Genomic DNA, 20,339 nt, shown 5'->3' on the forward strand with positions numbered 1-20,339 from the left:
GTAAGTGATACAGTTACTACTCGTATTGCTCGATTCCATGCTACCCTGTACGGAGAGTAGAGGCCTGCTCGACCATGATCGACCATTGCAATGGTACTCGGTAGGCAACTGTACTTAAACCCGCCGAAGCGAAGCAGAACAGTTGACACCCCGAGGGTTCAAGAGGTTTGCCCATACGGCATGGGCTTGTGATTATACTTTTCAGCCCCTGTTGTAGGGAATGCGAAGAACCGAGTGCTTGGCACTTCAGCTCTCGGCAGTGGTTGGTCAACAACTCGCAAAATTCAACCACTCCATCGATCAGCTGTCCGCCCAAGCCTTGGCATGCTAAGGTTAACCTCTTGACCTCTCGTATCCGCTCCACTAAAAGCATGGCGAAGCACTGCTTGCATCCAAGCCCGTAGTTTTTCCGTTCCGATTCCCTCGCGTCCAAGTCAGTCGGGCAAAGGCACGTGGCAACAGGCAGCATGCAGGGCAATTGAGGCATTGCTGAATTTGTTTGAATATATTAAACATTTCTGTGCGAAGGCATCAGTTTCATAAGTTCCCCGACGTGTTGGGAAAAAAAAAGCACTAGGGAATATAGCCGAGTCGGAACGTCACACCATGCCCACACCAACGGACAATTCAGCGGCTCTGACGCGAAGACGCGCACCGAAACCCTCCGCGCCATTCCAAAATGTCTTCAGAGTACAATTCCCAACGTCAGGTCAGACGTCTGATTCGAATCCCGTAAAGAGACAATCTGGCAAGCGGCGGAGTCATCACAAATCAAGACTGGGATGCGGGAATTGCAAGCGCCGCCGGGTCAAGGTGAGCCCAAACAAAAGGGCCCCCCAGCTCGCGCAGATGGTCTGATGTTGCGGCCAGTGCGATGAGACGCGGCCTCACTGCGAACGATGTCGTAAATATGGAATAACTTGTGATTTCGAGACTTTGGGAGATGCTCCCCTAGATTCGACCATCGAAACTTTGTCACTCAACTTGATCGAGGACTCTTTGCAGCAGCTCGTGGGACTCAATCAGTGGAAGCACGAAAAACTCGTGCGCATGGGGCCCGATTCGTCACGATATACAAACATTGCCTATCTTTATCACTTCATTACCACGGTCGCCACAGCAACGCCTCAACCTAACCTTCGGAAAGTCATGCAGACGGACATGATCAAAGTGGCCTTCTCGGTAAGACGCCCAGGTATCTGTAAATTAGAGGCATGAGTTTTCAATCTGACGAGATACGGCAAAGTGTGACCACCTGATGCACACGATTCTCGCAGCTGCATGCCTGCATCTCAACCATTGCGAGCCGGATAACAAGGTCCGGCAAGCGCAGGAAGCTTACCACTGGAAGAGCGCCGTCAAATCGTACCGCAAAGCAATGCGGTTACCGGTCGGGCCTCATAATGTTGATGCGCTGTTTGGGACTTGCATGCTTCTAGGCACCAGCACTCTCTGTCCGATTGGGTTTCGGCCGGAGCAGTCGTGGGTGTTCACATCAAATCCGGCGGATTTGAATTGGCTGGCACTGCAAAGTGGTCTTCGCTGCCTGATTCTAATGGCTAAGCCCTATATCCCCAACAGTATCTGGAACATTCCTTTCTCCGAAATGGGCGAGGAACAGCGAGCGTTTGAGGATAACCGGCCTGGTCGTGAGGGTCTTCACCAGGGTCTAGCGAATTTTTGTGGGATTGACGAGACGACTACGGAGGAAACGAGCCCGTATTATGAACCGTTGCGCATGCTCAGTCCGATGTTAGAGATGAAGCCCTACGATCAAGTCGAGCACTATAATATCGTCGTCTCATTCATTGGTCGCCTGCAACCAGAGTTCATCAACCTCTTGCGGGCCAAGGATACTCGTGCTCTGATGATTCTAGCATACTGGATGGGCCGCATATGCCCAATGTCATCCTTTCAGCCCTGGATCGTGGCCCGAATTGTCCCCGAATGCATCGCGGTCTGCATGTATCTTGAGCAGACGAGCACAGATCCGGTGACATTGAGCCTCCTGGAATTTCCGGCGAAAGCGTGCGGATACTGGCGAGACGGCTCTGAAGAACTGAACCCGTTCATGATGGAAATGTTGAGCGAACTGCAAATATCTAGACCATCTGTTTGAGCAACTCCCCTGGTACAAAACTCCGCTCTTCTCGATGATCTTTGCTAGCAAAGTCATGTCTATCGCAGACAAGGGTAAGCACTTTGGAGTTTGGTGTACATCACACATCTGGGCTTGCCGTCTGTCTATTACACCATTCTTATCCATCAGAAACCCGGATGGCCAAATCAGTCGGCCTACCGTTGTTAGGTTCGAAATCAGTTTTATCAACGGACAGGTGCCTTGAACAATGGGAAGCACGTTGCTGCACAGCGCATGAATCCAGTCTGAGGATGTCATCCACGGAATCTGCAATGCAATCACTCTGGTAGATGTGACAAACTAAGGGCAGAATGGGGGATTCCCGCCATCCAGGTCGATGATCTCATTTCTCTTGCGTCTCTGTACGGAGTACTCCGTAGGAGAACTCGGTACGGAGTAATCCGTAAAGCGAATAATACACATTACAGAGTCTTCAATGAGAACGGGATTAAGAGAGTAATCATGCGCAAACATCACGCTCCCAGATAGATACATCTCTTGTTCTGATGATGAAATCATGCATTTTCGACGCGTGATTGCTGCCAGGAACCAGTCCCAAAGGGCACTGTATGTACCTGGAATTCCCGTGACTCTCCGAGTCTCCGTTCCCTTTGACTGGGGTCGTTGCCACAGACGGAATGGTCCATGATCCACGCGCGACTTTTCTCCGCCACGGCCCGCGGGAGGCCGATCTCAAATGCCGCGACTAAGCGGGGTTATCCCGCTGCTCAATTTTCGATAAGATGGAAGTATGAGGGCTAGGATTGCGCGACATAAATCCATGAGTTTTCCATAAGATTATATATAATTAAAGCATCGCATACTCTGATTTCCGTTTGGAATCCCCCATCAATGGTACCTAAGCCGCTATTCCGACTTTATCGGTTTGATAGAATCCCCGCGGGAATACCCCGCCGCATCGGAAGAGCCTTGGCTGACTGAGCAGGGTATCTCGGGTCGAAGTCTTCAAAGCGTGTATTACTCGACATAAGAAAGGCTTTTATCATTCTCAGAGACTCCTGCAAAACTTGAAAGAAACAAAGGAATCTATACATCAACCAAGAACAATGTCACAACGCCCGCCTTTCAAGGAAGTTGAGGCCTCCCGGCCCGAGTGGGACGAATCCCGCCGTCCGGTTTACACGCGTACGCGGAAACCATCATGGACGCCCGGCTCCGGTCCCAACAGTGACGACCACGTCGGCAAGTCCCATGTCGAAATTGACCCTTACGCGGAGGGCCGCCCGCCGCTGGACAACTACAAACTTCTCATTAGCGCTGTTGTTCCGCGCCCGATTGGTTTCGTGAGCACCCTGTACCCGAACTCTGACGGCAATGGCGCACCCACAGCCAACCTATCTCCGTTCTCCTTCTTCCAAATGATCTCCTATGATCCTCCCTTGTTCATCGTCAGCCTTACGGGGAACAAACCCGGTACCAACCCACCGATCAAAAAGGACACCGCTCGCAACATCCTTGAGTCCCGCGAGTGCGTCATCAACATCATCTCGGAGTACTTCCTCGAGGCCGCCAACTTCTGCAGCATCGATGCGCCCTACGGCGTGTCTGAGTTCGACGTTGCGGGTCTGACTCCGGCTCCCTCGACGATCGTCAAGCCCCCGCGTGTGAAGGAAGCCGTGTTCAGCGTTGAAGCCAAGTTGGTTGAGACTCGCGAGTTTCATTCCCGCGTCGATCCGTCAAAGGTGTCGGCTACGCTGCTCATTCTCGAGGGGGTGCGGTTCTGGGCTCGTGAGGATGCGATCGATGAGAAGCGCACGTTGATTGATATCGAAAAGTTGCGCCCGATGGCGCGGTTGGGAGGAATCACGTACTCTCGAACCAATGATTTGCTAGAGATTCCACGTCCCCAGTGGGAGAGTTTGTCTGAGGAAGATAAGCAGAGATTTTCAAAGAAGGATCAATAGATAGACTAAGACTCATGAACCTTTTGTTTTTTTTGTTTTTCTGATATCATTCATCTTACATACAACTCCCGAAACAGCTGTAAAGTTATTAAACCAAAAAAAAAAATGTACGATAAGAAGTGAAAGTCAACCCCCTAACACGCTCATCTTCATTGCTGAAACAACGCCACGGTCGAGCAGAAGTTGCTCCTGTTGTCCTCCTGCAGCACCAGTGCCTCTCCGGAAGAAGAGGTGAACATGTTCACGCTTGCCTTGGTGCTCATACCGAACATCGTCACCTGCGAGCAGTCCACCTCGATCATGTTCTCCTGGCAGGACTCGGTATCCAGGCAGGTCTGTCCGTAGTTTTCGAAGAAGCTGTACAGCCCGCCACCATAGATGAACACGTCCGAGGATCCCAGCACACGCAGACCCCAGGCTTTGCGGCAGCCGTCCGTCGTGCAAGTGGAGAAGTCGGGATCGTTCCACTTGCTCTGAGGCTTGAATGGGACCAGGGCGTTGGGATTGGCTTGGTAGTACCTGGCAGCCACGTTAGCTATAAACCTTCTAATGACAGAGATATCAAAAGGATAGATAGACGTACGGCGTCTCCGTCTGGATCAGGCCCATGAACACATTCTTGGCATTCTGGATCTGGTAGTTGTACAGCTGGTTGTGCTCCGATCCCGTGCCGTACAACCACACCGGGTTCTGCGACTCGATCAACACGCCGCGGCCGTTGTAGATGTTGATCTGGTTGTGGTCCTCCAGATCGAGCTCGTGGTCCGACACCCAGAACCACGAGTTCTCGACGTACACGCTGGCTTGTTCCGTCACATGGAACAGCATGAACGCTCCGAGGCACTGAGGGTCGGGGTTCGTCGTCACATCCGGAGTCTTAGCACATTTATCGCTCTGCAGCTCCGTGCCGGCCGAGCCACCCACGCGGAAGTGGACGTCCCACATGCCGGCAGAGCCAGGGCTGCTGCCGGCCACATTCCACTGCATGAGAATGGCGCCTGGAGCAGGGCCCTTGGTTTCAAGGACCAGGTCCGAAATCTCCACGTCGCCGACGTCGCCAGGCTCACCAATCTGAAGCATCGGGATGGGGTTCTCCTCATCCTGGAACGCGTCGCCGGTCGCCATCAGCAGCGGCCAGATCTCGCCGGTGATCTTAATGTTCTTCGGCACCTTGATCGTCGACGTGATCAGATAGGCACCGTGGTCGAAGTAAACAATCTGGTCACTGGTGACACTGTCAAAGACCTTCTGGATGGCCGCCGTATCATCCGTCTTCCCATCACCTTTGGCACCAGCATCCTTGACGCTGACGAACGAGCTGGCCGGGACGTCGTTGTAGAACGGCCGGGTGCGCTCAAGGATCCGGCCGTTACCATCCAAGAGACCGCTGGGTTTCGGCGGCCGCTGGACAGCCCCCTGTGTGCGCGCCTTTTCAACGGTCGGCGTGGATGAGCATGCAGCGACCTTATTGGTCGGGAAGATACGGGTCGCGCTTGTAGAGCTAGAAGCGACGGACGTCTCCGCAGCGGAAGCGACGGAAGTAGTCGTGACAGACGCAGCGTTGCCACCGGAAGCGATCTCCTGGACAGATGCAGAAGACACTCCAGCATTAGCAGTTGCCGTCGACGCTACGGATTCCACACTTTGAAGACCAGTGCCAGCGGATCCGTCGGCAGGCGAAGGTGCGGGAGCGGCAGTCTCAGCGGACGCCCCAGCCGGCACCATCGTTGTGCTGGTGACGGTCACGACTTCAGGGGCCGGGCAGGCATCCTCTCCTTCAGACAAACTCTCGGTCACATGTCGCTTTTGAGCGCCGGAGGTGCCAGGGGGTGTGTACGTGTTGCCTTGCACCCACGAGTCGACGACAGAGCCACCCTCCAAAACGGTGCTACCGTCAATATGGGCCACGGCCACTTGGGAGCCGGTAAAATCAACATTATCGAGGACCAGCACGCCGCCTCCGATCGGGTTGCTATTCTGCGTCCAAGCGGTGACGATGGATTCCCTGGTCGTCGAGATGCTGCTGTCCAGGATCATAACAGATCCTACGGTCATCTCGGGCGGGTTATTGGACATGTTCAGAGCCACGCCGCAGTCATTGACGGTGATCGACTTGAATGTCCAGGCCCAGTTCCAGTTCATGAAGATGGCCGTGTTGCAGCCATTGAAGGTCAAGTTCCGGGTCGTGAACTGCTGGTTGCCGAGGAACATGCCGTAGTTGCCGCCATTGAACACCAGATCTGACATAAAACCGCCAGATCCGTTGTCCATAAAGATACCTTGCTGCACATTGTTGTCGCCGCCGCGCACCATTTCAAAGCGAATGTTCTGCAAGCTCGTGGCCTGTCCAACCTGCCAATGGATACCAGTTCCGGAAGTTGGCGGCATGCCGGTCAGATCGATCACGAAGTTCCTGATGGAGCGGAAGAAGTTGTTCTGGTTTGTGTACCAGTTCTCCCCCGTGTCGGTGTAGGGATCAGAATCGATGACCGCCATACCCGTGAAGTCCGCCGACGCTTTGAGCACCGGCAGATCGAGCGCGTCACCAACCAGCTGCGTGTAGTAGTACTGAATAATGGGTTTCGACACCAAATACGTGCCCGGTGGGAAGTACACCAGGGCCGGAGTGGTGGTTTGAGAATCGCAGCCGAGACCACACCGATTCCCAGTCGATATGGCGGCATTGATGGCCTCCGTGTCGTCCGTGGTCCCGTCACCTATATGAGTCAGTGTATGCTTGTCCTAAACTTCGTGGTGTAAACTCACCTTTAGCACCAAAGTCCTTCACGTTCCGGAAAATCTGGTAGTCAGCATTTCCAAAAGCAGCGACGCCCTGTCGCTTAATGCTAGCCACCCAGTAGTCGGATGCTGCCGAAGCATCCGCCTGCGGCGTAGGCGCCGCCTGTACAGAGACAGCCAACAGGCCGAGAGCAGTGAGCAAGCGGTTGAAGAGCATTTTGGTATCGAGATTGTAGCTTTTCGATGAATATAGAATTCCTCGGTATCTGTCCAGCAGATGCGAAAATGGTTTCTTTATCGAAGGAAGGTAAATCTGCACACGGCCTGACTGGGCATTAGAATCATGAACATACACTAGCAATGACTCCAACTCTACCAGTCGTCGATCAGAAAGGAATGACGATTTGAAGGAAAGCCGTTGCGACAGACTCACTCCCAAATGGAAGCTGCCTGCAGCGTAAACAAGAAAAGAATGAAGCAGTGGCAGAGAAGCGATCTCTGCCACGGGACAAAAGAGCGAGGTTTTTAGGGCTGAGTTTCAATGAACGAGTGGCCCAAGAAAACAAAACAAAAGTGAAAGAGTGAAGAACCCCCAATGAATGGGAGAGAGATCAATAAGAATAGAACAGTTATTGGCGTTCTCTCCGGAAAATTACCTCTTTAATTTAGATTAATTCACCACCACTGGGGAACACTTCGTACCCCGACGACCCTGGTTGACGAATATCAACCTTAACCAGACGTGGTTCGACACCGAAGCTGGACTCCACCCATGGGAGATCGCGGCGACTTCGCTCCGCCGTCGTCTCGCTCAGACACCGAGCCGGGTGATTGGTGGATAATCTCCTCGTCCGTCTGAGATGAAACGCTTCGACTTCGTCTGGCAGGAAAAGGTTGTATTCCTGCTCGAGATCAACGTCGATCAAGGAGTGGGAATAACCAGAGGCGGTTTTTTTGCTGTTGGTCACGAAGGCTGGAGTAATGGCCTTGTGATCGATCTCTGCTTTGGCACAAAGCAGAGATCTATTATGCAAAAAGAAAGAGTGATGGACAATGGATCTGGGCAGTGCTTATAGCGGCGAACTCCCATTTATCTATCAGTTTACTCCATCCAAGTTCTATGATCTACGGAATGCAGTTGTGGTTCCCGCGCAATCGATCATTCCTCTCGGTGGTTATTGCTCATAGGGTGATTCCATGTGATGTCTCTAGTCTCAAGATTGAGGACGTCGTAGTCGGACCCTGGTCCTCCGACGATCAGCGTTAAACCTTCTCCCAAGCAACGGGAAACATGCGGTTCGTGTCTAGATCTCAAGTGCAACCCTCCATCTTGGTTTAGTTGGTAAAGATCAAGAGGCAAAGAATGCAACCCATGAGTCAGACATGACATCGCAAAACGAAGAAGAAACTCCTGAGTGTCTCATCGTGCAAATGTTCTGACAAGTGATTTTTCCCCAGGAACACCCCCTGTCCAATGGCCGCTGGTCTCATGCTCGGTTCTGCTGCGTCCTGGTCCGAGGCGAAACCTAGTCAGGGGCTCCGGGGTCCCCTGGCTCCCGAAGCCTCCGCAATACAGCCGGATACGAACCGGTGGGGCAATTTTGAACGATAATTTATCATCGCCTAAACCATTTGAGGATTAAGCTGTCAGTTTTGGCTTTGTGATTGCCACTGATTGGGTTAGTCTGAAATTTGAACGTATTTTTCAGTGTTTTTGATATTGTTTTTCTGCACTGCTTGTAATTTTCATTGTGGGAATGCCAAGATAGTGCGGGGAGCCGTGCTTGGCTATCTTGGCATGCCGAGCTTTCTTGATCAAGCAATACGCGTAAAGTTGTGTCTGCCCTGAATAGGAAAGCTGGCCCTACCATTCCTCGGTAGACATAGCATTTGTACTGATAAAGCAGACCTTCATCAATATTATTCTCACGACTGTGGCCGTCATTATTATTTCGATTTTGCATCAGCTATCAATTAGCTGGCGGTACTATGACAGTGCTCCTCCTCCATGATAGAGCGATGAAAATTTGGAGCCCTCATCGGAGGAATCACCATTCCATGCCCGGATTTGAAACTGCTTGGATTTGATGTTCGAAGCCAGTTTGAGTGTAGCAATGGTCAAGAGTAGTCGCCAACCTCAGCGGGCAATCTCCGCTGATCGGTTGTTCACGGACTCATTCATCACGGAGATATCGATCTATGTAGTCATGACTTTGTGAAACTGCGGATGATGACAGTCGTGAGCTGACAGCTTCTGATTTCACTGACATGCAGCTCGTGCACTGAACAAAGAATTACCCTGCTGAGGTACTTCCAGGGTGGAAGAAGAGCATTTTGCGGAGAGTACAGTGATGTAGACACCTGTTCCGAGCTTGACAGCTAACCGGAGCAATGTTGAAACATAAAACGACAATGGATGGCTCATTCTGTTCAAAGAGAAAGGCAACATCGATGGAAGAATGTGTGTTGAACATCTTTTTGGCTTCATTGTCCTGTTGCTAAGTACTGCATTGAGCACGCTGCTTCTTGAAAAGAAGACCAATGGCATGTTAAACTTCACGCGATTCTCATGATTGCGTAAGTGATTTCGTTGCCCATAAAGGTCCACACTTTATATACTGTTTTCGATATCGCAATCTCAGTTAATCAAGGTGGTGGACACGTCCAAACACAATGATTCTTGAATGCTGCAGTTCATTCATTGGCTGGAGTAGTCTCAGCCAGATTCCCATGTTTGAGTTGGTTCAGCGACAATGAAATGTTCAACCCGTTTGAACAGCTTAGTCCATTGTTGGCCTTTACATGACGTCGGGGTCCCGCTCTGTGACAGCCCATGAAAGCAGCTTGCGGGCTCACGGAGTCCCAGTCGAAGCAATTGCCAAATGTTAATGCATAGTTACCGGACTACTGAATTCCTCACTGGCCATATTGACAATTTTTTTTACCGCGAAACTAACTTGAAAGAATGTTTGGAGCTGATCCTGAGGAATGCGATCAAGGATTGCATCATCTGCATGACAAGATTCCGGGAAAGGATGCCGAATTATCTATGCCACATGACGCACGCCGGGCATCCAATCACGACTCCATGCTACTGAGCTGGTAGCGGCACATCTGAGTTCTGCTCTTGGTGCTGGTGTCTCTTCAGAGATCAATGGGAAAGGAGTCGAGTCGAGATCAGCATAGAAGGCAATCCTGCTCACATCAAGGGAATCCATCGGACTCCGCGGAGAACTCAATTCTGGAAAGTAGACGTCATGTTGTTCCTGTCCCTTGGTCCGATCCGCGGTACAGCACTAGGTACTGGCACTCGGCAACAACCAAAACAAAGCCCAGGGTACAACTTTCGGAAGGAATCGGCTACGATCCATGAAAGGGTTTGATGTGACAGCATCCGAGCTCTCTGTAGAGGGATGACGAGTGTAGAGTACGAGTACATACTGGGCGCGCACCTTTGTACGTAACTGCTCGTACTGTGCTAGAATCGGCTCTGACGGCGGATATAAGGCAAAGGTTAAAAAAAGCACACGCTGGCGGATGATTAGTCATCAGCGGGTCGTATTTCGGCGCAGCAAGGTTGCTAGGGGTGGCGGTTCATTTTTATTTTTTCAGCCTGAGGCCCACCATCAGAGTCCAGTCCCTCATTCCACAATCCACATCATCCTCAGGCCATGCTCTGGCATTGTTAGGAAGATCCTCACGAATGTGGCCGTAATTCATTAGTTCAACGTAGCGCTCTTTCCAGGGTCTATTCCTGGACCCATCCATGGCCTGCATTGTCAGGCAGTGCAAGGACTGTTACCCCTAAATACAACACTTTCTCGCATCCTGTGTCCCTTGTTTTCTCAGCCCGCATGAATTGTTGAATTTGCTCCAGAGTCCAGCCCAAGCTGTGACGTTGTGCAATACATAACCCAAACCCTCGGATTTTTTTATGCAACGGGGTGCCTAGGCACAGCACCACTGCGCCCCTTCTCTTCCTCAGCAGCCTAAGAATCTCTAGAAAATATCCTCAAGAAAGCGAAAATCAGCAATTGCAGGCCATATTACAACCCATCGCGGCCAAAATACGAGATCTTCAAACTCTCTGCAGTTGCGGCTCGTGATACCACAATAATTTGCCTGTTGAAGCACGTGTTCCCATCAGCCCTGACTCGGCGAGCTCTGCTCCAACCTATGCGATTCCGCTTTGTCCCTTCCTCCTCCTGCAGCCTGATCATACTATTTTCGTGATTGCGCCATTCCCGGAGTATTTTTTTTTTCTACGCCGTAGGCCATTCGGCTCATATTCGAAATTCTCGTGCGGGGTGTCCCATAGCAGCTCATGATCCATCATCCGGCGCACCGACAACGACGTTTCCGTTGAGCATTCCTCTCGTACACGATGTTGTCCGCTCCGGCAAAGTCAGCCCGTCGGATCTCGTCACTCTTTACCCTCAAGTCGCGGGATTCGGTCGCGCAGGCAGACTCTCCGTCTCCCGATATAGGGTCAAATGCAGACCATAAACGGAATGGAAACTCGGCACATATGACCCCGCGCCATGTCTCATCACCGGCGGTACATCCCTCAGAGATACGAACCGCAATAAGCCCGGCCAACCTTGCCGTACCCGACGATCTCTCCGCTCTACCGCCGCCTCCACCATTGGTTGCGATTAACCAGGACTTAGCCGATGACGGCGGTCATAATCCACAGGCACGCGGAAGGCGCTCCCTCAGTTTATCGCGTCCCTCGAGTCTTATCGGTCTTCTGCCTTCGCGGCCATCCTCACGCTCCGGATCTCCAGACGCAGCCAAGAGAGGAAGTTTGGGTTCTGGCAAGCATGCACAGTCCAATGCGAGCCCCGCGGAGCCTCGCTCTGCGAACCCAGAGGCCTGGATCGCCGGATTGAATGAAAAAGTTCCGTATGATTTGGGTCCTCTTGTGCGAGGCGAGCCGGTAGGTACTCTCCTTCTTTTGCATGTGGTCAGTGAAATTGTTTCTCAGGGCGATGACTGATCTCCACCAACTCACTAGATCGAAGAGTTGTGGAACGAGCACGGCGATACATATGTCTATTTGTTTCCTAAATTCACGCAGCCCGGCCCGTCGTTCAAGGTAGATTCTGCCGTCTTTGCAGATTCCCCCTCGTTAAACTACATGGCACGGGGAACGGATCCGAAAATGGAAACATTGCAACAATCGACACAGAATTTGACCGTTTCCGATTCCGACGGCATGCCGGAACAGGATCAATGGGCCGATCAGGACTGGGCAAGTACTGCCAGCAATCGCATGGCAATGATAGAAGAGTCTGAAGCCCAGGAGCTGCACCTTTACCTCCCAATTCCCTTTACTAGCGACGTGACCAACCGACAGAACGGGCTATCGACAGAAGATATCGACTCACTATTACTCTACCGCAACCTCTTTGCATTCTTGCTTGGCCAGGCCCTTATCTCGACGCCCCGGTTCCCAAGCCTATTCTCAATCTTGCTGGAGGTCTCCGAATTGCTCCGTCGGTTCGAGTTTTCCAACCTCGACGGATCTACTTTTGGCGAGGTTGCGACTACCAGCTTTGCTAACTACTGCGATGAGCTCCAACTGTCAGACGTCCGCAAGAGCCGCGAGAAGACGATCGAGGCCATTGTTCTGGGCGAGAAGCTACGGTACTTCCCGCTGTTCCAAGAAGGATTCGTCCATGGTGTCGGCAAGATGGCGGACTTGCGCCAGCTACACAGCCCCAAGTACGATCTGATCAGCCCCGTCACGCAGAAACGCCTAGAGCGCGGCTACATCGATCTGGAGAACCGGCTGAAGGTTATGCGGGGTAAATTGGAGGACTTTGATTTTCCATCGTTGTTCGCCGGTATCGCCAACTCCAACTCGGCGGCCGAGAACAAGGTTGTCCGCTTCAAGATGTGGAAACAGGCCTTCATGGCGATGCGGAAACATGTCATGGGATTCTACCGCCAGAAGTATGGCTCGTGGCCTCCCAAGGCCAAATCGAAGAAGAACGACTTCGAGGAGAGTGGGCTGAACCGCCTGTTGCTCAAGGAAGTCTACGAGGACTTCTGCAACCTGTACGACATTCTTGCCGACCGGACACAGTTGACAACGCGGACCACAGACATGGCATCCGAGGATCTTGATGTCCCTGATCCGGTGGAGGCAGTGTACCGGGGCATGCGTCGCATGATGAGCGAGTATGATCGCAGCACGCCGCCAGTGCAGCCTCCAATTCCCTTTGATGTGCCGCAGCTTCCCAGCTTATCGGCCGTGTTCCGGAAACCTCTCGATCCCAAACAAGAGGCCAAGGAGCGCACCAAGAAACTGGCTGACTCTGACATCAACGCGATCCTCATGGCGTCGTATAGCCGCGAGAGCCTGAAACCCACTGATTTCGTGGAGAGCTTCATGCAGTTCGAGCGTCGTAGTGCGCATGGAAAGTGTCTGGATGAGATCATCGACAATCGTATCGGGCAGTGGCTTTTCCTCTACGCTGTCATCCAATCTCTGCCATTGCTGGTCATGGACGTGCCTAACCTCCAGCATACACAGGGGGTGGAGTACTTTTTGTGCGTCGCCCCGCGGGGTGGAGCGCCCTGGGTACAGAACGACCCCAAGACGGGTCGTAGCTGGTTCGGAGTTGCCGGCGGCCAAGGCGTGGTCAGTCTGCCGTCGGACGTGGTGACCAACGGAGTGGAAGGCGTGTACCGTCGCAGCCACTGCTGGCAGGTTGCGGAGCAATGGGCCGAGAAGAGCGCGACTCTGAGCTCACCGATCACAAGTAACGAAGACGCGGCCTCATTGTTCTCGTCGCCCGCGCCCGCGCCGCAATCGTCCATCGGGTCGTCATCGGATATGCTTAGTCCCGGTGGCATGTCGCCAATCAACGGACCGCGGACAAATTCTCCCGGCTTGCTAACAGCCGGCCATCGAGGCTCGATCCATCCAGGGCTGGAGGCCCTGCCCCTGCCCGCCGGGGTTATGCCGGTGGAGCCGCCAGCGAAGCCATTTGTGCGACACAATCCGACGATGAGCTTTGACGATATTCTCAAGGACATTCCGAACGGCAAGAAGCGATAATTATTTCTCTTTACTTTCTTCCATGTCTTTCTTCCTTCCTTTCTTTCTTTCTCAGCGTTTTGCATTTCGGAACATACCAGTGCATATTTGCTGGAGTTGGAGAGGAGGATAAACCCCCAAAAAAACCGAGAAAAAAGATCGCGTCCATCAGGCGTGTACCTACGGACTCACATACACACTCCTTACTACTTAATACTGTACTGAGTTATTACCATTGGGGATCAGCGTGATCCATCTGTCTTGTTAGCATTGTTTCCGCTGTTTCGTAGAAAGCAAAAAAGGAGAGTTGAACCTGGCTAATGTATTCTAACGAGTTTTCCACCTTGCATTTCTACTACAGTATATCTTGCATTGGGATAATTGGATTGTTCTGGTGTGTTTTATATGTTTCTGAACTTCGTGATACATAGCAGCGAGGGGAATTCAGACCATTCGATTTCAGGGAATGTTCATGGACAGTGTTGGATGCATAAATCATATAGATCGATTTCTGATTACATTGTCCGCATAATACCCATTAGATAATAGATATACACGGCATTCGGAGTAGACAGTACTATTCATCGCGATCAGTCAAGTCTAGTAATATTTCTGAATAATCCTTACCAGCCGATCTTCAGTAAAACAAAATAGCCACAGCATACACTACGGAAAACTGATCGAAATCTACGTAGTTCAATAATACAAATAACAATTTCCGGGCAAGGCCCTTCCATCATGTTGTCGTAGCCGCGCCCTGTTCCTCTTCCTCCTCCTCTTCGTCTTCATCAATCGGCTCAACGAGGAGATTGCCCCCACGCCCAATGCACTCCTTGACGGTGACGGTCCCCGAGGATTCCACATCGTACACAGTACGCGGCATGGGCGACACCAGCCGGAAGCCATACTTATGTTCGAACCCTTCCGGTTCCGAGACGGGCTCTGACTGCTGCTGCTGTTGCTGCTGGAGGATATCGTAGCACTCCACAAACGCGTAGACCTCCTCCAGCTCGGCCTCCGGACGGAACCGGCGAATGACCCGCTCTCCCGACGGCATCCGAATGCTGATGCGGATTGCATCGGTGACCTCCGGACCGGGTTCGGCGGGGATGGACTGCGCCCGCCACTGCCGCCACTGCTGCAGATCGCGGGCGCGCTTCTCTTCGGCGGCGATCCGCGCGGCGGCCTCGGCCTCGGCGCGCTGCCGTGCGGCTTCTTCTTCGCGGCGGCGGCGGGCACGTTCCCGGTCTTGCTCCAAGGACCGTTGGTAGGCGGAGTCCTGCTGTTCTCGGAGCGTGCGCGCTGCTTGCTGCTCCGCGCGCCGGGCGCGGACGCGGTCCAGCGGCTCGGAGTTCTGCGAAATGGCGGTGCGGAGCTTCTGGAGGAACTCAGACGGGGTCGTGGCCCCAGAGATCCGCGCGATCGTCGACATGGCGTTGGTGCCGGCGTCCGGAGTGTGGACGATCACCGCCGCAAATGGGAATTTAGTGCAGCGCAACGAGTTGGCTACCTGATACGCTTCCGAGTCGCGGACGTTGCCACCCCAGAGCAGAATCCGGTTTGCTGGGTTGGTAATATATTCGACCACTTCACGCGACATAAGCGTCTCCTTCACCCACGCCGTCGTGTGGTCGTGCTCCGGCGAGAGGAGCACAACGATGAGGAATTTGAGCTCCCGGTGCGCCATCTCCAGTGCCATGTTGTACCCGTTCTCCAGGAACGGCAGCGGGTGGCTGCCGAATTCCTCCTCGAACTCCCGGATGAATCGGGCAGCGGTGTCTTTGGGCGCCAGCGGTCTTCTCCCGCTCGTACTTCGAAGGCCCCGTAGTGCCGTGCCGGCACCGATGTTATTGAAGAGGCGCGGCAGAAACGGGAAGAGCGTGCCTAGCAATCGGAAGGAGCTGTAAAGCAGCCGGTAGAGGAGGTTGAAGGGGGAGAAGAGGATGGTGAGAAGGAACGGGGGTCGCAACGGAGGCATGTCCTGCGGCTGCGTCGTGACGCGCGGGGCGGGCTCTCGACCGGCTGCTCGCGCGGCAGCGGTTGCTCGGCGTGGAGGAACATCGTCATCGTCCAGCATCAGATTCTGGGTGCGCCGGCTCTGCGGTGGCGGGTCATGTAGCGCCGCGCGTGCTTCCTCCAGAGGGTCGGGACCTTCGCCGTCATAGAATTTGGAAATGGCAATCTTTAAGGGCAACATTAGATCTGGAACATCGCAAACAAGTGGTAGTTACCCGGTAGAGAAAATATCCTACCTGCACGTTCCATTGCGATCGCCGCAATAGCGGAATCGCCGCAGCAGGATCCTGGCCAGTGACGGTAGTGAAGGTCTGCAGAGCTGCCCGCTCGCTCTCCGCCAGCTGTCCAATATCCGCGGCGTCAGTCGACGACATGGCGGACTAAACTGTTCCTATGCGGAGGACAAGTCGGAGGGCGCCATACGAGGTGCGCGGCTGACTGGCCCGATTGCACGGTTGTGTCAGGATCTGCTAGACTCAGCGACAAAAGACAGCTGAAGCTGAGTCAACGTTAGGGGGAGTTGGTTTGAAAGGAGTTCCGGAGATGATGAACTGGCCAACTGGGCGGAGCTTGCCCATTCGCCATTAATCCCGTCCAGATTTACTGCCGTAAGGCCAATCTGATCTTTGACCACCGACAATGGCAAAGAGTACTATCTACGGGCTATACACGGATTACAAACGCCGATCATCTCCACGATGACTCTTTCACTGATTGACTTTGGCGCTTGTGGTTGCACTGATCCTGGCGACAATCCGCCATGCTTCAAAGTACCATCAAGACCGAAGGCGGTGAAAGCCAAGCTAATGCATGGCGCGTGGCCAACTGATTCGACGCCTCGAAATTTCACACTGAACGTGGCCGACCAGACCTACTGTTGTAGATGTAGTCTGTCCTCGCACTCCGTCACTAAGGGCCCGGCCGTAAAGCGTGGACGATTCAGCGGCACCTGCGCCGGTGTCTGAATCCTTTGGGGCCGATCAGATCGACGGTATCGACCGAAATAGATTGGGCTCTTGATCCGCTGTCAGATCACTTTCAATTTCCCCACCCGTCCTCGATCTGTTCTGCGGTGCACTGCGTCCTAAGCATCGTGGAAGTATTCCCCCATTGATCGGATTCAGCCTGTACTCAGCGTTTCGGTTGTTAGTAGACGGCGTTGTGTTTTCGCTCAGATTCGGTTCGGTCCCCGATTGCCCGGTTGCGGGGAATATTGTCATCGACATCGTCACTCCGCGTCACTCGCAGCGAGGAATGCGGCTTTCCGAACGCCGTCGTTCCGCGATTTTCCTCGCTGTCAATTCAATGGAGACTCTTCGGGGCTGACTAAAGGCACCTGTGATCCGTTGACAACCATGGCTTCGAGTGGGAAGCCTGGCCTCGACGAGGGCCGTCGCAGTACGGGGTCTCCCAAACCAAAAGGGCGAGGTGGGTTACACTGTTCAGTCATCACACTTAGTTGATCGTGTAGGGTCGTTAGGATTATCTTGGCGACTCCTCGGGCAATGGTGATTGTGATTGCTGGCTGACATAACCAGGCGTGTCTGAAAATGCAAAGGACACCCTCTGTCGCAATGTTACTATCTATGGGAAATGCCGATATGAAGACAAAGGTACTTCCAAGGATTCTAGCCTGTCAGCTTGCTACTCGGCATGCTCTCGAAGCTGACTGTTATCGATACGCACAGGCTGCGCATTCAATCACGATCCACACAAGTTCAGTTCAACGCATCAACAGGAAAGGTGCGAATTCGACATCACTTGGGTGCCGTCCCGCGGTCGGAATTCACCCTGGCAAGACGGATCTCATTCGTAGCTCGTGCCGAGGCTGATTGACGATCCAAATGCAGCAGCAAGAAGCGCCTGAACGTCGAATCTCCCAGTTTTACACCCTCGCTTACCAGCAATGGCTCCTCGCCCTCGACGTCCTCGAAGAAATCCACGATCTCACCCCAGGCAGCCAATGCGGCGCCATTTCAACCAAAAGGTGGAGCTCCCGCGGACGTCTGAGGTGCGACCAGCGTCAGGATCTCGATGCTGACGGCGAGCAGGATCGAGTGCGAGCACGTCCACTCCGTCCGAATGGTCCGTGGCCGACGTGCCCGACTTTGTGCCTCAGGGCTTCGACGCGACTATGGTAAGCGCGCACCTTCCTATTTTGCCTTTCCTTTGTTCTTGTTTTCGTTTGTATGTTTTTGGACAACAACAACAACAACAACAACAACACCAGGCAGCGATGGTGATGACGACAGCGACGACGACATCATGGCGTCCTCGGGTGACTCGTCCGGCAATCTCAATGCTCTTGCGATTCCCTTCGAACCCCGAAACGTCCGGTCAACGTCGCTGCCCTTTGAGTGGTCGCCCGGCTCCTTGTCACCGCCTCGGACCTCCCTCGGGCGACTATCTCCCATCCCGCGTTTCCCCCGTCGAGCATCGGCTCGTTGTCGTGCAGCGCGTTCTTCGGCTGACTTGAGCGAGTTTCAACCACAGGTAACCGTGTCGGGATCTGGGAATGGAGCGCTCAGTCCCGCTGCTGCTTCATATGACCCGTTTGTCACTACCCCGTCCACCCTGGCTGCAGGCAACGGCACTGTCCCGGCCAATCCTTACTCCCAAGACACGACCGCAGCCGCAGCTACGCTTGGTGCTGCATTCTATCCGGCACAAGCTGGATTTCATCAACCTGTAAGTGTTCACTCGTCGACATGGGGTACACTGCGGCGCTGACTGCCTGCCATTTAGCCTCAATATCACCTCTACGCGCCTGTTGGGCCACATAGCCAGAATCTCATGAGTTATCAACGTAATGTTCATGACCTCTTTCTCCCTAGCGATCTCCGGGAAGAACTACAGAGGAAAGCCGCTGCCACTCTTCAGACCCTACCAAGTACGCTCTGTTGGGGATTCTTTATCCAGTGCACAGTGCTGATTTTCCGTCGCAGATTCGACTCTACCGACTCATGTCGAACACTTCCATTCGCTCGTTCCGTTGGACCTTTCCCATCAGAAGAATGCAGCCGTGTTCGGCTACCCAAGTTGGGTGTACAAGGCCCAGTCGAGTAAAGATGGGAACTATTACGTGCTGCGTCGGCTGGAAGGCTTTCGCTTAACCAACGAGAAAGCAATTCGGTCCGTCCAGGCATGGAAGAGAATATGCAGCGCAAGTATTGTGACCATTCACGATGCCTTTACAACTCGGGTGTTCCAGGACAGCTCGTTGATTTTCGTCATGGATTACCATCCGTTGTCGAAGACTCTCGCGGAGCACCATCTAGGTGCCGGGAACCGCTTCCAAAACCGGCACAATGCGCCTATCCCGGAGCAAGTGCTCTGGAGCTATGTCACTCAAATCGCGTCCGCATTGAAAATCATCCATAGCAGTGGACTTGCTGCTCGGGTTTTGGATCCGAGCAAGATTCTGCTGACGAGCAAGAACCGAATACGTCTGAATGCCTGTTCCATTCTGGACGTTGTTCAACATGACACGGAGCGATCCATCTCGGATCTGCAGCAAGAGGACCTGGTGAAGTTTGGCCAGCTTATCCTAACTCTCGGCGCGAATGCACCGAACGTAATGCACACCCCAGGCAAGGCCATGGAACACTTTTCGCGGGTGTACAGCCCGCAACTGAAGAACTCGGTCCTCTGGCTTTTGAATGCGCAACAGAAGGATCAAGAACGAAACATTGATATGTTCGTCAGCGGGATTTCTTCTCAGCTGATCTCCACATTTGATTCAGCCCTTCACTTGGACGACCAACTCACATCAGATCTGTATCGGGAGTTGGAGAATGGTCGCCTGGTGCGGCTACTGACGAAACTCAATTTCATCAACGAACGCCCCGAGTACGAGCACGACCGACAGTGGTCCGAGAATGGGGAGCGGTACTTCCTCAAACTCTTCCGGGACTACGTTTTCCACCAAGTGGATGCACAAAATAACCCGGTGGTGGATCTCGGCCACGTGCTGATGACCCTCAACAAGCTGGATGCGGGAACAGACGAGAAGATCATGTTGATCAGCCGCGATGAGCAGAGCTGCTTTGTTGTGAGCTACAAAGAGCTGAAAAAGGCATTGGAGTCATCGTTCCAGGCTTTGATGAAGCCTTCAACTGCTAGCACTAATGCCCCGACCAGCACTCCCCGTCGGATGCACTGATCTGCTCGATCGGGCTGGGTTGACTACAGATTTGGCTCAGCGTCATGCGGCTGTTTGGGCTGGAGGTTGGTTGAACGATCTGGGTCGGATACGGAGATATGTACTCGGTTGTATGTAATGAAGTATAGAGGTAGCTGGATAATGATGTTGGCCGAAATGCTTCAGCCTTTTGAGTGGTTTGCATTCATAAGATCTCGCGTGGGTATCTATTTGGTATAGACCATCTACTACAGGCCGCAGGTCCCAATGGCAAACCCGGCGCGCCGACGAGCAGCCCGACTTACAAAGAGGACCATCCGACTTCAGCGG

At 53.2% G+C, this 20,339-nt stretch overlaps 7 protein-coding genes across 7 annotated transcripts; 4 read left to right on the plus strand and 3 right to left on the minus strand.

Moving 5' to 3' along the window:
- Window positions 1-606: 606 nt before the first annotated feature.
- VTN49DRAFT_2802 (uncharacterized protein) lies at window positions 607-2,119 on the plus strand (the record flags this gene model as incomplete). The annotated part of the gene is made up of 3 exons (XM_069410568.1): window positions 607-813; window positions 871-1,182; window positions 1,247-2,119. The coding sequence occupies 3 exons, from the start codon at window positions 607-609 to the stop codon at window positions 2,117-2,119; spliced, it is 1,392 nt and encodes a 463-aa protein (XP_069269360.1).
- A 1,088-nt stretch (window positions 2,120-3,207) lies between these two features.
- On the plus strand, window positions 3,208-4,065 carry VTN49DRAFT_2803 (uncharacterized protein; the record flags this gene model as incomplete). Its single annotated transcript, XM_069410569.1, has 1 exon — window positions 3,208-4,065. The coding sequence occupies one exon, from the start codon at window positions 3,208-3,210 to the stop codon at window positions 4,063-4,065; it is 858 nt and encodes a 285-aa protein (XP_069269361.1).
- Window positions 4,066-4,214: 149 nt separating this feature from the next.
- Window positions 4,215-7,021, minus strand: VTN49DRAFT_2804 (uncharacterized protein; the record flags this gene model as incomplete). The annotated part of the gene is made up of 3 exons (XM_069410570.1): window positions 4,215-4,584; window positions 4,649-6,782; window positions 6,832-7,021. The coding sequence occupies 3 exons, from the start codon at window positions 7,019-7,021 to the stop codon at window positions 4,215-4,217; spliced, it is 2,694 nt and encodes an 897-aa protein (XP_069269362.1).
- A 3,861-nt stretch (window positions 7,022-10,882) lies between these two features.
- Window positions 10,883-11,140, minus strand: VTN49DRAFT_2805 (uncharacterized protein; the record flags this gene model as incomplete). Its single annotated transcript, XM_069410571.1, has 2 exons — window positions 10,883-10,978; window positions 11,027-11,140. 2 exons carry the CDS (start codon window positions 11,138-11,140, stop codon window positions 10,883-10,885), a joined length of 210 nt encoding a protein of 69 aa, XP_069269363.1.
- Window positions 11,141-11,188: 48 nt separating this feature from the next.
- Window positions 11,189-13,873, plus strand: VTN49DRAFT_2806 (uncharacterized protein; the record flags this gene model as incomplete). Its single annotated transcript, XM_069410572.1, has 2 exons — window positions 11,189-11,743; window positions 11,822-13,873. The coding sequence occupies 2 exons, from the start codon at window positions 11,189-11,191 to the stop codon at window positions 13,871-13,873; spliced, it is 2,607 nt and encodes an 868-aa protein (XP_069269364.1).
- Window positions 13,874-14,588: 715 nt separating this feature from the next.
- Window positions 14,589-16,242, minus strand: VTN49DRAFT_2807 (uncharacterized protein; the record flags this gene model as incomplete). Its single annotated transcript, XM_069410573.1, has 2 exons — window positions 14,589-16,034; window positions 16,105-16,242. 2 exons carry the CDS (start codon window positions 16,240-16,242, stop codon window positions 14,589-14,591), a joined length of 1,584 nt encoding a protein of 527 aa, XP_069269365.1.
- Window positions 16,243-17,223: 981 nt separating this feature from the next.
- VTN49DRAFT_2808 (uncharacterized protein) lies at window positions 17,224-20,030 on the plus strand (the record flags this gene model as incomplete). The annotated part of the gene is made up of 8 exons (XM_069410574.1): window positions 17,224-17,296; window positions 17,407-17,481; window positions 17,557-17,611; window positions 17,719-17,855; window positions 17,920-18,005; window positions 18,350-18,556; window positions 18,614-18,758; window positions 18,814-20,030. 8 exons carry the CDS (start codon window positions 17,224-17,226, stop codon window positions 20,028-20,030), a joined length of 1,995 nt encoding a protein of 664 aa, XP_069269366.1.
- Window positions 20,031-20,339: the final 309 nt, after the last annotated feature.

Source organism: Thermomyces lanuginosus (genome assembly GCF_041956635.1).
Source record: "Thermomyces lanuginosus strain ATCC 200065 unplaced genomic scaffold VTN49scaffold_27, whole genome shotgun sequence".
Classification (NCBI taxonomy): Eukaryota; Fungi; Ascomycota; class Eurotiomycetes; order Eurotiales; family Trichocomaceae; genus Thermomyces; species Thermomyces lanuginosus.